At 40.3% G+C, this 17375-nt stretch overlaps 2 protein-coding genes across 2 annotated transcripts in view; both read right to left on the reverse strand.

Moving 5' to 3' along the window:
- Positions 1–16924, reverse strand: part of LOC103508446 (E3 ubiquitin-protein ligase Mdm2-like) — a 36054-nt gene extending 19130 nt beyond the window's left edge. The window contains exon 1 of the mRNA XM_008472989.3: positions 16750–16924. The gene's annotated coding sequence lies outside the window, so the exon portion shown is untranslated. The remainder of the gene's footprint in view (positions 1–16749) is intronic.
- On the reverse strand, positions 10767–11632 carry LOC113467082. Its single transcript, XM_026823050.1, has 2 exons — positions 11513–11632; positions 10767–11063 (listed from the first exon to the last, which is right to left on the reverse strand). The coding sequence occupies exons 1-2, from the start codon at positions 11630–11632 to the stop codon at positions 10767–10769; spliced, it is 417 nt and encodes a 138-aa protein (XP_026678851.1).
- Positions 16925–17375: the final 451 nt, after the last annotated feature.

Consider the following 17375-nt stretch of genomic DNA (forward strand, 5'->3'; position numbering starts at 1 on the left):
CCTTCCTGTGTTTCCTCTCTATAGCTTTCTACTTTCTATGTTTCTTTCTGACAATAGATTTTCTTCTCCTTTTTTATATTTCTTCTTTCTTTACTTTCCATACATCTTCCTGGGCGTATACATTTCTTTACTTTTCTTTCTTTCTCGAGTAACTTTTTCAATACTTTTTGTGTATCTTTCTCTCCGTACTTCTTTTAATATTCCTTATACGTCCATTTCTTCTGTTCCTCCTTAGTTCTCTTATTTCCATGTTTCTTTCTTTCCTTGCAATGCTTTGCTCTTCTTTCTTTTTCTCCAACGTAGGTTTTCTCTCTGTGACGGAACAACATCAAACAAACTCCGAGACCTAGAAGCAGGGAATTACAAACAATCCATCGAATGCTGACGCTCCGTCCTACTCTTCTCAAACTTGGAATACAATCGCGAAGAGGCATGCTCAAGAAAAACATTTGAAGTACAACACTGCTGCGGAGGATTTGAGGGCGTCCTTCACACCTCTGGTTTGTTCAACATTGCATTAGTTTTGAGCGAAAAGTAGAAAAAAACGTATGGGCATGTGCTGAGCTGGGTGAGAGTGAGGACTGAGTTCTCAATTCTGAAAGCTGTCTCATTAAGATTAAGAGGAACAAGGCAGGAATTTTACGTTGGGGGATACCCTGTATATTAAGGTGTGCGTTAGAGATTACCCAGAGGCTGACTTGTTAATGAGCGATCTCCTTACAAGGGACATCCAAGGTTACTATAATACGAAGCGTGTGAGCTCTCTATTTTTTCTTTCATTACTATCTATTTTTTCATTCAAAATTATTTATATCATTTATTTTTATCTAGGGATTCCAAATTTGGGACCTGAAAATAATTATAATAATAATAATAATACTAATAATAATAATGCCTAATTGTTACTTGAAAAGGACTGAAGAGCTGGGGTTGAACCCACGCCCTCCTGTTTACCAGGCGAGCGTCTTAACCACTACACCACCAAGGCAGGTTAGAGAGATTCTCTCCAAGTGTTACTAAAGGTAGGAATAGGAACACACTGTGCTCACGTCACGTGAGCTCATGGGTAGTCAGAAAGATGTAGTTCACAGTTCTCCCATAATATTGTAGGTGATTTCGTTCATGATAGCAACACTGCCTACATCTTTCTAAATCCTCATGAGCTCACGAGACGTGAGCGTAGTGTGTTTCTACCTTTGGACCCAAAGTCTTCATAGTATAGTCGGTTAATTAACCGAAGGGTCTGTGGTTCGAATCCCAGTAGCAACTTTTGTGAAAATTTAATTTGTTCCGTGGATTTCGTTCAATTTGTCCTGTAAACTGGATGAAACTTTAAGTTTAGGAAGCCCTAGACATCTGTCCACGACTTCTGTGTGATATGTAGGTGTCTGATAATAGCTTCCAAATCTCAATCATTTTCTCCCTTCTCTTCTCTTTATCTCTTCTTTCTTCCCCTTTTCCTTTTCTCTTACCTCTTAATTTCTTCTCTCTTTCTCTCTCTCTATCCCTACATTTTCTCTTCTTTTCTATAGCAATCCCTTCTCTTTTTACTTTCCTTATCCTATAGGAAGGAAAGTAATGTAATCGGGTCAAAATTTCGATGGTCAGTTTTTAGTGCCAACCTTCTGGTGAATCGGATAATGTTAGTCCAACACAATGTATAAAATTTGATGTACACACTGAGAGAAAAACTGTCGGAAGCCCAATCGAGTGACCGGGTTCCGGAACTCTGGTATAAATATCAGACACTTTAATATAGCGTCCCAACACTCGAAATCAGGGGAAATAACACAATCATAGAGTTCTTCCACCCCAAGTCTCCTGCAACTTGTGGTCACGAAAGATCAAGTGTAACACACGAAGGAACGAGAATCTGGCCAGAATTTCAGTACAAAAACTTGTTAGTCCAACACAATGTATAAAATTTGATGTACACACTGAGAAAAAAACTGTCGGAAGCCCAATCGAGTGACCGGGTTCCGGAACTCTGGTATAAGTATCAGACACTTTAATATAGCATCCCAACACTCGAAATCAGGGGAAATAACACAATCATAGAGTTCTTCCATCCCAAGTCCCAAGTCTCCTGCAACTTGTGGTCACGAAAGATCAAGTGTAACACACGAAGGAACGAGAATCTGGCCAGAATTTCAGTACAAAAACTACCGCCTCTCAACTATCAACTATCCTGTCAGTGTCTGCATTACGTCAAATTTGTAGCTCTGCCAGAATGCCTCAACTGCCAACCTACTTAGCTTAGTTGGTAGTGCGTTTGCCTTGTAAGCGCTAGGCCGCGGGTCCGATTCCCGCCCGGGGCGGATTTTATCCTGATGGGATAAGGTTAATCCAACACAATGTACAAAATTTGATGTTCACACTGAGAAAAAAACTGTCGGAAGCCCAATCGAGTGACCGGGTTCCGGAACTCTGGTATAAGTATCAGACACTTTAATATAGCGTCCCAACACTCGAAATCAGGGGAAATAACACAATCATAGAGTTCTTCCATCCCAAGTCTCCTGCAACTTGTGGTCACGAAAGATCAAGTGTAACACACGAAGGAACGAGAATCTGGCCAGAATTTCAGTACAAAAACTACCGCCTCTCAACTATCCTGTCAGTGTCTGCATAACGTCAAATTCGTAGCTCTGCCAGAATGCCTCAAGTCTCAACTAATGAGAGACTGCTTTCACGCCACTGTCAAGGAGTGGAGTGGAAGCGAAATTAGAAGAGGTGAAATGGTAAAAAAGGAAAATCTAAAAAAAAAAAAAATGCCTCAACTAATGAGAGACTGCTTTCACGCCACTGTCAAGGAGTGGAGTGGAAGCGAAATTAGAAGAGGTGAAATGGTAAAAAAGGAAAAGGAACAGTAACCGAGGTCTTATCGTCTCAAAATCGAGAAGAGGGCAGGATGAGAGAAGGCCAGACGTTCCGAGAACGAACCTTAACTGTTTAGGATATCAAGTTTCCCGCCCGGGGGAAAACTGCCTTACAAGGCATGGATCTAAATATTTAAAAGAATGTGCCTCGAAGTAATGCGAAAGTGGTTCCGAGGTACAAGAACCAAGAAAGAGGAATGAGAAAGGGATTTTTTGTGAAAAGGGGAATAAGGAGGGGTTATGGAGGGAGATTTTCTCAAATGAGGGGAATGGGAAGAGGAGAGGGAGGGAGGGGGAGAGGGGGAGAGAGAGGGGGGGAGAGAGAGAGGGGGGAGAGAGAGAGAGAGAGGGAAAGAAGGGAATTTTTCAAACAAAACAGGAGATCGCAAGAGGGAAAAAGGGAGAAACTTGATGCAGGACGTGGGAGAAAGTTGGAGGGAAAAGGGAGAAAGTTTCGAGGGAGAAGGGGCCCTTAATAAAATGAAAAATCTCAAGTTTACTTTTTATATGATGAAAATGTTCTTCAAGAACCGAATGGGAAGAGTGGGAGATTTAGGGGAGCACAATACATTCCAACACGTTTTGAGCCAGGAACAAAGCAATTCAGAGGTGATATTGTTATGGCTCTCTCCCACATCCTTCTCATTTATAAATCCTTCTTTCCTTTTAGGTACATTCCTTTCTTTTTCGTTTTTATGGTCTCGAGGGAGAAGGGGCCCTTAATAAAATGAAAAATCTCAAGTTTACTTTTTATATGATGAAAATGTTCTTCAAGAACAATAGGGAACGGATTTCAGCTTTTTTTCCCTCTCCGCCCTTTCCCCCCTCGCTTTTTTCGTGAGTTTTCCGGCTTTCCCTTTTTTTCCCCCTCGGAGGCCCCCCTGAGGGACTAACTGCCCTTCCGTGCTTTCATACAAGTCCAATTTTGAATTCAAAAGCTTTTGTTCTCGTAGATTTTGCCTCTTTTTTCTGCCGTCTGTTCTACTTTTCTCCCCGAAGTTGACTGCGCCATGTGAAGTATGTATGTGTACGTATGTGTTGTGTAAGGGTTAGAATTTTGTTTAAAACACTTTGAGTGCCACGTCGCACGTATGAGTGTGACAGTGATCCTAATTTTTTTTACATGCCGCACTTATAAGTGAGACACCCTTGGTCGTCTGTTCTACTTTTCCCCCCGAAGTTGACTGCGCCATGTGAAGTGTGTACGTATGTGTTATGTAAGGGTTAGAATTTTGTTTGATTATTTCTTCATGGTTTTCCTTTTTGTGTTCTTGTTCCTTCCTTCACGTTCCATTCTTTAGATTCTTCAATGAATTCGTTCAAAATCCGTGCATTAAATCAGCACAAAATGCTGATCTGACTGATTAAATCAGCACAAACCAACCATATATTTGCTATCCATTCATATGTTTAGTACTACACATCCATATATCTAATGCTGCCCATTCGTATATCTAATGCAAACCAACCATATATTTCCTACACATCCATATATCTAATGCTGCCCATTCGTATATCTAATGCAAACCAACCATATATTTGCTACACATCCATATATTTAGTGCTAATCCTATATTTTCTCTTTTCCCTATTATTTTTCCTTCTTTCTCCTTTCCCTTTTACCAACATTCTTTCTTCTTTGGTGATATTGTTATGGCTCTCTCCCACATCCTTCTCATTTATAAATCCTTCTTCCCTATTCTTTCCTTTTAGGTACGTTCCTTTCTTCTTTTATCGTCTCTCATTCTCTTTATGTCGTCCCTCTCTCTCCTTCTCGTCTCTTTTCTCTCTCTCCCTCATTTTACCTTCTCCCTTCTCTTCTATTAAAATCTCTTCTTTCTTCCCCTTTTCTCTTACCTCTTAATTTCTTTTCTCTTTCTCTCTCTATCCCTACATTTTCTCTCCTTTTCTATAGGAATTCCTTCTCTTTTTACTTTCCTTATCCTATAGGAAGGAAAGTAATGTAATCGGGTCAAAATTTCGATGGTCAGTTTTTAGTGCCAAAACACGTTTTGAGGTCCGAGCCTAAATCCAAAGTTTCAGCCATTGGTCCTATTTTTAGTGCCAAAACACGTTTTGAGGTCCCTAGAGCCTAAATCCAAAGTTTCAGCCATTGGTCCGTGTGTGTGTCTGTCTGTAAAAAAAATATCTCGAAAACGAGAAGAGCTAGAGACTTGAAATTTGGTATGTAGTTTACAAATGTGACAAGGATGCGTTTGGTTGAGATAGGTGCTGCGGTTGGCGGTATATTGACCGCTTTTTGGCGGTTTTTGACCGTTTTTTTGGCGGTTTTCAGCTATACCGACTAAACGGTTAGAGATATTGTAAAAGTTTGGCTATAAGAACAAGAACACCCAAAATAAGCGTCATTCAATAGGATGAGGGAAGTCGTGTGATGTTCACACCAGATTTTTATATCTTTTCTTCTTCCCTTTATGCCTCTTTCTTCCTGTTTTTATCACTCCCTCCCCCTTTTCCTCCTTGTTTCACTACCACTAATTCTCCATTCCCCGCATCCCTGGTACACCTGTATATTTCTTTCCTGTCACACCTGGGCTGTAATTTATCGACATCCGCCCAAGTTTCCTGCTATCCTGATGCAACCTTTGAATTTAATCTTCGCCAGGAATTCCAGACATTTCAAGCGTTTTTCCAACTTTTTACTACTTAAACTAAAAAGTACTAATGTGGAGTAATGTACAGTAAAAATAGGTATGTTTTAGTACAAAATGCAAAAGTGCAGCAGAGATGCTGTTAGAGAGAGAAACAAGACTACACGTAGGCTTGAACTTGGACTAAAAGGTACTAATGTGGAGTAATGTACAGAAAAAAATAGGTATGTTTTAGTACAAAATGCAAAAGTGCAGCAGAGATGCTGTTAGAGAGAGAAACAAGACTACACGTAGGCTTGAACTTCCATTCATTTTGTACAAGAAAGCAGCATTCATTCATTTTTTGGGTAAACCAGTTCTTTACATCATCCCCGATTTCTACGAGATGATTAAAACCATATATTTGCTATCCATTCATATGTTTAGTGCTACCCATCCATATATCTAATGCTGCCCATTCGTATATCTAATGCAAACCAACCATATATTTGCTATCCATTCATATGTTTAGTGCTACCCATCCATATATCTAATGCTGCCCATTCGTATATCTAATGCAAACCAACCATATATTTGCTATCCATTCATATGTTTAGTGCTACCCATCCATATATCTAATGCTACCCATTCGTATATCTAATGCAAACCAACCATATATTTGCTATCCATTCATATGTTTAGTGCTACCCATCCATATATCTAATGCTACCCATTCGTATATCTAATGCAAACCAACCATATATTTGCTATCCATTCATATGTTTAGTGCTACCCATCCATATATCTAATGCTACCCATTCGTATATCTAATGCAAACCAACCATATATTTGCTATCCATTCATATGTTTAGTGCTACCCATCCATATATCTAATGCTACCCATTCGTATATCTAATGCAAACCAACCATATATTTGCTATCCATTCATATGTTTAGTGCTACCCATCCATATATCTAATGCTACCCATTCGTATATCTAATGCAAACCAACCATATATTTGCTATCCATTCATATGTTTAGTGCTACCCATCCATATATCTAATGCTACCCATTCGTATATCTAATGCAAACCAACCATATATTTGCTATCCATTCATATGTTTAGTGCTACCCATCCATATATCTAATGCTACCCATTCGTATATCTAATGCAAACCAACCATATATTTGCTATCCATTCACTAAGTTTCATTTTTCTCCTTTATTGTAGGCCAGACTTCGAAAATTTCGAGCATCCCCCCCCCCCTTTCTCGCTGTATGGATTACCTACATCTTCCTCACTGTTTCGACTATCGCCTTCCCCCTCCCCCCGCCAAAATCCTGGATGCGGACCTAACTGTGCCTCTCGGATAAATATCTATGTACATATTTATTTCTTGTACAAGTACATAGATAAATAGATATAGTATTTAGGCCTCCGAAATGTCAGGTCTACGACAGTCAAAATTTCAAACACCGTGTAGGTACACCCTATTCGTGCCTTAGGATTCAAGTGCGTGAGTGTTTATCGCTCGCAATGAGAACGCAAGATGAAGAAATGATCTTTCCATATACGACAATATGATCTTGGTCCACATTTCTATGTGGAACTAGATCACTAGCTAGACCATTTGGTTAAGGTCTTGGTTGGGGATACCTGTAGCTTTGGATCTCTAGAAGTATCCTAGTATTCCTAGTTAATAGATTGCCTATATTTTAGATTAAGAGTTTTAGAGGTTTGGATCTCTAGAAATAAAGAGGGAATTACCAACTAGATAAAACACATACTAGGATATACTTTCAGTTTATTAATTATCATTATATTTTTTCATTCACAAAGGCTTATCATGAAAAAAAACAGAACTAAGAACGCTTCAAAGGCGCAGACGAGCATAAAAAAAGGCAGGCCAGGAAAATTTCAAAGGCCTCCCCGTAAGCTTTTCTATTCAAAGCACAATATTGCTGAGCTCCAATCCTATTACACAAGCTTGGAGGGAGACCAAAGGAGGGGAAAAAGAGGGAAATTTTCGCTGAAAAACACTGGTAGGCATTACGGACTCCGGACTGAGCGTAGGAACATAAAAGAGCCTTTAGATAGGCTTATGCTCATGAGATGAAGAGAGGAGAAGGAGAGGACGAAAGAAAAGAAGAGAGGGAATAGCATTACGGACTCCGGACTGAGCGTAGGAACATAAAAGAGCCTTTAGATCGGCTTATACTCATGAGATGAAGAGAGGGGAAGAGAGGAGAAGAGAGGGGAAGAGAGAAGAGAGGGCAAGAGAGGAGAAGGGAGAAGAGAGGAGAAGAGAAGGGAAGAGAGAAGAGAGGGCAAGAGAGGGGAAGAGAGAAGAGAGGGCAAGAGAGGGGAAGAGAGAAGAGAGGGGAAGAGAGGGATGAGAGAAGAGGGTAGAAGGATAGAGAGGACAAAAATAAAAGAAAGAGAGAAAACAGGAGAAGTACCTGCCGCGGTGGTGTAGTGGTCAAGGCGCTCGCCTGGTAAACAGGAGGGCGTGGGTTCAATCCCAGCCGAGGTATGGAATTTTATCCTCAATATAATTTGAGAATTTGACCACAATAATAGTAGTAGCCTACTGCTGGAGTAAAGGGACTTATCAGTCCTATGCGGGCAGTATAAATAACTTGGAAAAAAAGTGTCCCTTTAATCCAGCCGTAGACTACTACTATACTGTGGTCAAATTCTCAAACTTAAATAATGTTCAGGATAAAATTCCCCACCTCGGACGGGATTGAACCCACGCCCTCCTGATTACCAGGCGAGTGTCCCGACCACTACACCACCGAAGTAGTTCCTCCAGTTACATTATTTTAATATTTTCAGACAAAACTACTTGAAACCCTACACCATAGTTAGGAAAACCATTTAGATCGAGGAAAACCATATAGGAATTTAACATGTGTTTTCCCGCGCTACAAAGTAAATATTTGTGAAAACATTTCGTGTGCAACCTAACCGCAGAGCAATTCCCGCGGCAGTATAAATAAGCACTATTATTATTATTAAGTAGAAGGAGAGTGGAAGGAAGAAAAGAAGGAGAGAGGCAGAGAGAGAAAAACGAGGAAGAAAAGAAGAGAAAGAGAGGAAAAGGGAGAAGAAAGTAAGAAGTGGGGAGGAGGAGAGAAAGAGGAGAGGAAGGAGGGAGGAAGAGAGACAGAGAGAGAAAAAGGATAGGTATTTCCTTTTTGGGGACACCCTGTACATTAAGGTGTGCGTTAAATATTACCCAGAGGTTAGGAATTTAACATGTGTTTTCCCGCGCTACAAAGTAAATATTTGTGAAAACATTTCGTGTGCAACCTAACCGCAGAGCAATTCCCGCTCCAGGCAAATAGAAATAGGACGTGCTCTCCATTATGAACCACTTGAAGCATTTTTCCGTTCTATAGAGCTTCTTGAAAAAACAAAAAGGTTTTTAAAAAGGAAAAAAAAGAGGAGGAAGAAGAAGGAGAAGGTGGACGAAGGAGAAGGAGGAGGAAGGAGAAGGAGGAGGAGGAGGAGAAAGAAGAAGGAGAAGGAGGAGGAGGAAGAAGAAGAAGGAGAAGGACGAAGAAGAAGGAGAAGGACGAAGAAGAAGAAGGAGAAGGAGGAGAAAGAAAAACATATGAAGCTCCCCCCCCCCTCAATTTCATTTTTCTCCTTTATTGTAGGCCAGACTCCGAAAATTTCGAGCATCCCCCCCCTTTCTCACTGTATGGATTACCTACATCTTCCTCACTGTTTCGACTATCGCCTCCCCCCCGCCAAAATCCTGGATACGGACCTAACTGTGCCTCTCGGATAAATGTGTATGTATTTATTTCTTGTACAAGTACCTACATAGATAAATAGATATAGTATTTAGGCCTCCGAAATGTCAGGTCTACGACAGTCAAAATTTCAAACATCGTGTAGGACTGTAGGTACACCCTATTCGTGCCTTAGGATTCAAGTGCGTGAGTGTTTATGTTTATCGCTCGCAATGAGAACGCAAGATGAAGAAATGATGTTTCCATATACGACAGTATGATCTTGGTCCACATTTCTATGTGGAACTAGATCACTAGACCATTTGGTTAAGGCGTTAAGGTCTTGGTTGAGGATACCTGTAGCTTTGGATCTCTAGATGTATCCTAGTTAGAACACAGAGTGACTATGCTTTAGTTTAGATTAAGAGTTTTAGAGGTTTGGATCTCTAGAAGTATCCTAGTATTCCAAGTTCCTAGGTAATAGATTGCCTATATTTTAGATTAAGAGTTTTAGAGGTTTGGATCTCTAGAAGTATCCTAGTATTCCTAGTTAATAGATTGCCTATATTTTAGATTAAGAGTTTTAGAGGTTTAGTTCTCTAGAAGTATCCGAGTTAATAAATTGCCTATATTTTAGATTAAGAGTTTTAGAGGTTTGGATCTCTAGAAGTATCCCAGTATTCCTAGTAATTAGGTTGCCTATATTTTAGATTAAGATTTTTAGAGGTTTGGATCTCTAGAAGTATCCTAGTATTCCTAGTTAATAGATTGCCTATATTTTAGGTTAAGAGTTTTAGAGTTTTGGATCAGAGCATGCTTAAAGGTTATCAAAATGAGGTGGTACTGTTATTTCTAATTATCAGGCAAGTAATCTTTGTGTAAACAATGTTGTGTTTAAGAAAAGTTCAAAAAAGCAGTACGTGGTTAGTGTATTGGAAATTGTATTCATGCAAATGCAACCTATTGACATATCAAAAAAATATGATCACTCTCTTTCATTCACCATGGACGAAAACTTGTCACTACAAAGGAATAAAAATAACAATAATAATAATAATAATAATAATAATCAGGGACCTGTGACAACGGGAGGCCTTCTTATCGTCCCGAAATCGAAGACAGAAGGATAAGCAAGATAGGACAAAGCCAGCCGTTCCAAGAACAAACCCTATCTGTTCAGAAGTCAGAACAAACCTCATTCCCCAGAAAAATTGATTCCTCTTTAGAAGTGACACTGAAATACTGTATCTTCATCTAGTCATGGATTCATTGGCCCTTGTTGGTTTCCTGATTACTGCAGGACTTTTGAGTTCAGCAGGAGCCAAAATAACCCAGTTCGTTTTCCCCGAATTCCCCTACAAGGATTCATCAAAGCAGGTGAGAAGAAATGAATATAATAGAATAACATATTGTTCCTCGCATCAGGTCCATAGATCTTGTTCTTTATATTATTGTTAACATCAAATTCATTGTTGTTAACTTTGATATTGTTACTCCTATTGTTAAAGTGAAGTCCATGGATGTTGTCTTTTCCTCTGTTAACTTCGTCAATTATCCTGGTTTGATATTTCTCCATGATGTCCACAACACATAGTGAAGTCCATGGATGTTGTCTTTTCCTCTGTTAACTTCGTCAATTATCCTGGTTTGATATTTCTCCATGATGTCCACAACACATCTCAAGATTCGTTTCATCTTCAGCTCATTCACTGTTGAGTATTTCAACAGGATGGATGCTGTTTGGAAAGCATCTATCCAATATTCCAATTCCATTACACCCGTTTTGATATTCTCATGCATGGTATTCTCATTGAAGTTAGCGAGGACTAGTTTGAGCAGTTCTTTCATCTCGTGGCTATGCTCGCTTGATTATGTCCTGGTAATGCCAGCTGAAAAGTCCGATTTAGGTCTAAACAAGGTTTTTTTGTAGGTACCTACCTACCTATGTATGTAGATATTAACCAAGTCAAGTCATGAAATTTAGCGTAGCGCATTAAGCAGGGAACGACATTTTTTGATTATATCCAGGTAATGCCAGCTGAAAAGTCCGACTTGGGTCTAAACAAGGTTTTTATGTAGGTACCTACCTACCTATGTATGTAGATATTAACCAAGTCAAGTCATGAAATTTAGCGTAGCGCATTAAGCAGGGAACGACATTTGGAGTATTTCAACAGGATGGATGCTGTCTGGAAAGCATCTATCCAATATTCCAATTCCATTAGACCCGTTTTGATATTCTCATGCATGGTATTCTCATTGAAGTTAGCGAGGACTAGTTGGAGTAGTTCTTTCATCTCGTGGCTATGCTCGTTCATGCTTTTCAAATCCCCGGCTTCTTTTCTGACTTTACTATCACACTCTTCTTTGACAAATTCCGTTCCTAATATTAGGACCAGAAATACCAGCAGAGACATACCGTCTTTCACTCTTTTCAAGGTATCTTTTGGAAATACTTTTTGATGTGTCGACTGACTGGTTCTTCAGGTCTCCATCTCGATAGTTTCCATGTCTGCCATCATGTTGATATTTTTGCTGAAGATGGACTGCTCTATCGTTTCCACATTAGTTTCTTTCTTTTCCGTCAGGAACAGCAAGGTCTCGTTTCGTTTCTGAATATTCTCAACATGTGTTCTTCTATTTTGAACATCCATGTCGCTTGCTTCACATAATCTGGCGCATTCCAGAAACAGTCTAGCGTTTGCCAACATGAACGCTCGTTAGCGCTCGGTTCAGTAAGCGCGCGGCTTAGATGTCTATCATATCGGGGAGATGGTTGCTTGCATTTGGTTCTATTGTTCTGGGTAATGAAACATTTTCTGGGTGTCGCATCGTCCATATGAACCCTTCTGTGGTGAGGCATCTTGTCTTTGCTATTTCGTATTCAATGAAAACTTCGGTTGTAGGTATTTACGTTAGTTTCTTTCTTTTCCGTCAGGAACAGCAAGGTCTCGTTTCGTTTCTGAATATTCTCAACATGTGCTCTTCTATTTTGAACATCCATGTCGCTTGCTTCACATAATCTGGCGCATTCCAGAAACAGTCTAGCGTTCCCTGTAAGTAGGTATAGGTAAAATCCCATAAAAAAGCTATAGGTACCTGCTTAAGGCCCATTCCCACTTGAAGTTCGGAAAAAAAATCGTGTCGTGCTCAGTGGGAACTGGGAACACTCTCATTTAAATTACGATGCCTACAAGGACATTTTGTGTCGTTTGGGAAACAGCGCTCGGGGTGAACAGACACTCATTCACTTGGACATTCGTTCACCATTGTTGCCAGACTGGATTTTTGCTCAGCGTTTCCGAAAATTTTCAAGTCGTTTCCACTTCTTTCAGGTTCAATAGCGCTCGGTTCAGTAAGCGCGCGGCTTAGATGTCTATCATATCGGGGAGTTGGTTGCTTGCATTTGGTTCTATTGTTCTGGGGAATGAAACATTTTCTGGGTTTCGCATCGTCCATATGAACCCTTCTGTGGTGAGGCATCTTGTCTTTGCTATTTCGTATTCAATGAAAACTTCGGTTGTAGGTATTTACATCAACAGCGGTGAGATTTGGACACCGCTCGATCGGACTGGTGAGGGCTTGAATCAGTTGAGAATTTCTCTCCACGCACGCTAGGAAGAGGAATATCTTGGTCATATAATCCGGAAGATGGTTGCTCACAGAGTGTTGATCAGTGTGAACTGAACGAAATGTCGCATCCTTTTCTCACTCACTCTACTCAGATATTTCAGCGCAAGGAATACTTTAAACCGGTTGCTTTCGAACGCGTTCCAATTCGCCAACACAACGTCGTAGTCGGTGTCAACAGCGGTGAGATTTGGACACCGCTCGATCGGACCGGTGAGGGCTTGAATCAGTTGAGAATTTCTCTCCACGCATGCTAGGAAGAGGAATATCTTGGTCATATAATCCGGAAGATGGTTGCTCACAGAGTGAAATATATGGAGTAAAGAATCCGACTGGAAAAGTCGACTATGTGGGTGGTTTTATTTTTGTTTATCTTCACCATCACAATGTTAGTGATCTGTTGGAGGAAGGTTTGGTCCAGAGGTTTCTCCAATAACATGCTGATGAGTGTGGTGATGTTGGCGTTAATCTGAACGATGCGTTTATTGTTCACCGTCTTGGTTCGTTTGAGAATGAGGAACATCATGGTCTCCAGTTGCATAAGCAGGGGGAGGTTGTTTTCGGTGATTTTGACTTTGAGGAGGAATTTCGCCAGTAGCTCGCCAATGTGAGTGAGCCGATTCAGTTTATCGCTGACCAATAGGGTTTCGTCACCAGTTGAACTTGAGTTGGTTGTCTTTGCATTTGCATTGATGATTGTCTTTGAACTTGCATCCATCTTCTCAGTTTCCAACTGGAGAAGACTCGGCAATTTCCCGAGACAGAGTTCCGCAAAGCATTTGACATTGTTGAAGAACGCCGGATCATAATTCCTCAACACCTCACTCAGCAAACTCCACAGATGATCGACTATGTGGGTGGTTTTATATTTGTTTATCTTCACCATCACAATATTAGTGATCTGTTGGAGGAAGGTTTGGTCCAGAGGTTTCTCCAATAACATGCTGATGAGTGTGAACAGTACATTGTCATTGATCAGTGTGAACTGAACGAAATGTCGCATCCTTTTCTCACTCACTCTACTCAGATATTTCAGCGCAAGGAATACTTTAAACCGGTTGCTTTCGAACGCGTTCCAATTCGCCAACACAACGTCGTAGTCGGTGTCAACAGCGGTGAGATTTGGACACCGCTCGATCGGACCGGTGAGGGCTTGAATCAGTTGAGAATTTCTCTCCACGCACGCTAGGAAGAGGAATATCTTGGTCATATAATCCGGAAGATGGTTGCTCACAGAGTGAAATATATGGAGTAAAGAATCCGACTGGAAAACATGCACTTGCAGTTTGCAGAAGTACAGGACATAAACTAACGCCAGTATAGTGAATTTCAGTCCCACATCACACCTGTCGTTCAATAGTGTACGGAGCCATCGGTGTCTAGGGATCGTTAAAACGTTGCGAAGGTTTTCGTTGATTAAATCACCGATGGCGTTGGTTTTGAAGATGTTGTCCGCCGCGCTTTTCCAGAAGTTTTTGATTGCACTTGCAAGTGCATTGTCATTTTGGATGCTGTCTTTTGTATTGTTGTTAACATCAAGGCCATGGATCTTGTAGTCCTTTATATTGTTATTATCAACAAGTTCATTAATGTTGTTAATAAGTCCGTTTGCGAAATGATTGGCTTTTTCCAATCCTGCCCTCCATCTCTCTTCGATTTCGGAATGATAAGACCTTTTAGCAGTTAGGTTGGTACAGTTTCGTAAAAAAAAGTAAGACTAGGTATTTATTATCTACCGACCTACCTAGTGTGTCTCGAACTTTTGCATTTTCCATTCAGATCCTGCGCAAAGGCCGAGAGTGTTTAATATTTCACTCACGTGCTTTTAAGCTTTTTAATCAATAAGGGAAACGTAAGAGGAGAGAAAGAGCATTTTGTAAACAAAAATATCCAACACAAGACTTTTTCTAGTGAGAATTCTTTTGAAATATTTATTTTTACCCGTGCTAAATGCCTATTGGATTTTTTAAACCTAAAAAATAAATAAATAAATACCTATTTAAGAAAATTTCAATCATTTTGGCCTCTATCAATCTTTCCCATAGAGCTCCCGGAAAATTCTTCTATAAGTTTGATAGAGGGACCTGTGACAACGGGAGGCCTTCTTATCGTCCCGAAATCGAAGACAGAAGGAAAGCAGGATAGGACAAAGCCAGCCGTTCCAAGAACAAACCCTATCTGTTCAGAACAAACCTCATTCCCCAGAAAAATTGATTCCTCTTTAGAAGTGACACTGAAAAATTTTCATCTAGTCATGGATTCATTGGCACTTGTTAGTTTCCTGATTACTGCAGGACTTTTGAGTTCTGCCGGAGCCAAAATAACCCAGTTCGTTTTCCCCGAATTCCCCTACAAGGATTCATCAAAGCAGGTGAGAAGAAATGAATATAATAGAATAATTTCAGAAGTGACACTGAAATATTTTCATCTAGTCATGGATCCATTGGCACTTGTTAGTTTCCTGATTACTGCAGGACTTTTGAGTTCAACCGGAGCCAAAATAACCCAGTTCGTTTTCCCCGAATTCCCCTACAAGGATTCATCAAAGCAGGTGAGAAGAATAGGATATAATAGAATAGAATAAAACAGAATAATAAATGCTTGTCACAAATGTCGTTCCCTGCTTAATGCACTACGCTAAATTTCATGGATTGACTTGGACTCGAACCACCAACCTCCAGATCCGAAGTCCACCGCGCTAACCACTACACCACTGAGGTTGGTTAATAAAACAGAATATATTATCTTGATTATATCCAGGTAATGCCAGCTGAAAAGTCCAATTTGGGTCTAAACAAGGTTTTTATGTACCTACCTACCTACCTATGTATGTATTAACCTCACCCGGCCTGATTGAGCCCCGGAAAAGCCACCAACACGCGATTGTTCAGACAGTCAACCACCCGAATACCAACCGCTTGCAACGTTACCTACCTTGTACCTTGTACCTTCTGTGAGCCTCTTTTTTAAAGAGGTTTGACAGAGGGAACTGTAACTGCTATGGTCTTATCGTCCCGAAATCGAAGAGAGAAGGAAGACAGGATAGGAGAAAGCCAGCCGGTCCGAGAACGAACATTATCCCATCAGGATAAAATCCGCCCCGGGCGGGCTATGTGGGTGGTTTTATATTTGTTTATCTTCACCATCACAATATTAGTGATCTGTTGGAGGAAGGTTTGGTCCAGAGGTTTCTCCAATAACATGCTGATGAGTGTGAACAGTACATTGTCATTGATCAGTGTGAACTGAACGAAATGTCGCATCCTTTTCTCACTCACTCTACTCAGATATTTCAGCGCAAGGAATACTTTAAACCGGTTGCTTCCGAACGCGTTCCAATTCGCCAACACAACGTCGTAGTCGGTATCAACAGCGGTGAGATTTGGACACCGCTCGATCGGACTGGTGAGGGCTTGAATCAGTTGAGAATTTCTCTCCACGCACGCTAGGAAGAGGAATATCTTGGTCATATAATCCGGAAGATGGTTGCTCACAGAGTGAAATATATGGAGTAAAGAATCCGACTGGAAAACATGCACTTGCAGTTTGCAGAAGTACAGAACATAAATTAACGCCAGTATAGTGAATTTTAGTCCCACATCACACCTGTCGTTCAATAGTGTACGGAGCCATCGGTGTCTAGGAATCGTTAAAACGTTGCGAAGGTTTTCGTTGATTAGAGTGAACAGGTACAGTCCAGAGGAACTGGAATGCGAGGAACACTTTCGGAAAACAGTGACTCGGGATAATGCTGGCAGGTATGTGGTGAAACTTCCCTTCCGTGAAAATAGTGGTAATTTAGGCTCAAACCGTGCAGTGGCACAAAGATATCTCTCCTCAAATTTTGACAGATGAATACTGTGGAGTACACTTTGAAAGATTTGGGAAATGGGTGAGAGCTTACCTGCTGAAACGTTTGTAGTCCCGCCAGTTTGTATAAATTCTGACCAAATGAATCTAAATAAAAAACAAAAACCTTCACGAAAAAGAGAAAAACTGATTAACTGGATCTGGATTGTTCAATAAAAAAAATATTGAGGAAAAAAATCTAATGGCATTACGTCTCTTCACTTCTTTTTGTCAAAAAATTTCAACATTTTGAAATTTTCAAAAAACAAAACAAAAATGGCCGAATTTTGCATTTTGGTTTAGTTCGGAATGAAATCCGTTGAGAGCAGCACCTGTCGATGGGGGGGTATTTTCAAGGAGGTTAAAGGACAGTGGACAATAGGGAAGAACTTTGAAAGAGAAATTCACGGGCCTTGGCAGATTTTTACGGCGAATAAAAAAAAATAATAATGATAATAATAAATAAGTACCTACGCTGACTCCCCCAAATGATAAGTGTGTTTAGAAAATAAAAATAATTAATCGATATTCAGACAAAAAAAAAAAAAAAACTGCAGTCATTTTATTACCTAAATACCTATATCTGGCTTCACTTTCACAGGCATTTCTACAGTCTTCGGTCACTTTACCTCTGTGTGACTGAGCTAGGTGGACTTTATACGTTCTCTAAAGTTTTCCCTG

The sequence above is a fragment of the Diaphorina citri genome, unplaced genomic scaffold (genome assembly GCF_000475195.1).
Source record: "Diaphorina citri unplaced genomic scaffold, Diaci psyllid genome assembly version 1.1 scaffold400, whole genome shotgun sequence".
Taxonomy (NCBI): Eukaryota; Metazoa; Arthropoda; class Insecta; order Hemiptera; family Psyllidae; genus Diaphorina; species Diaphorina citri.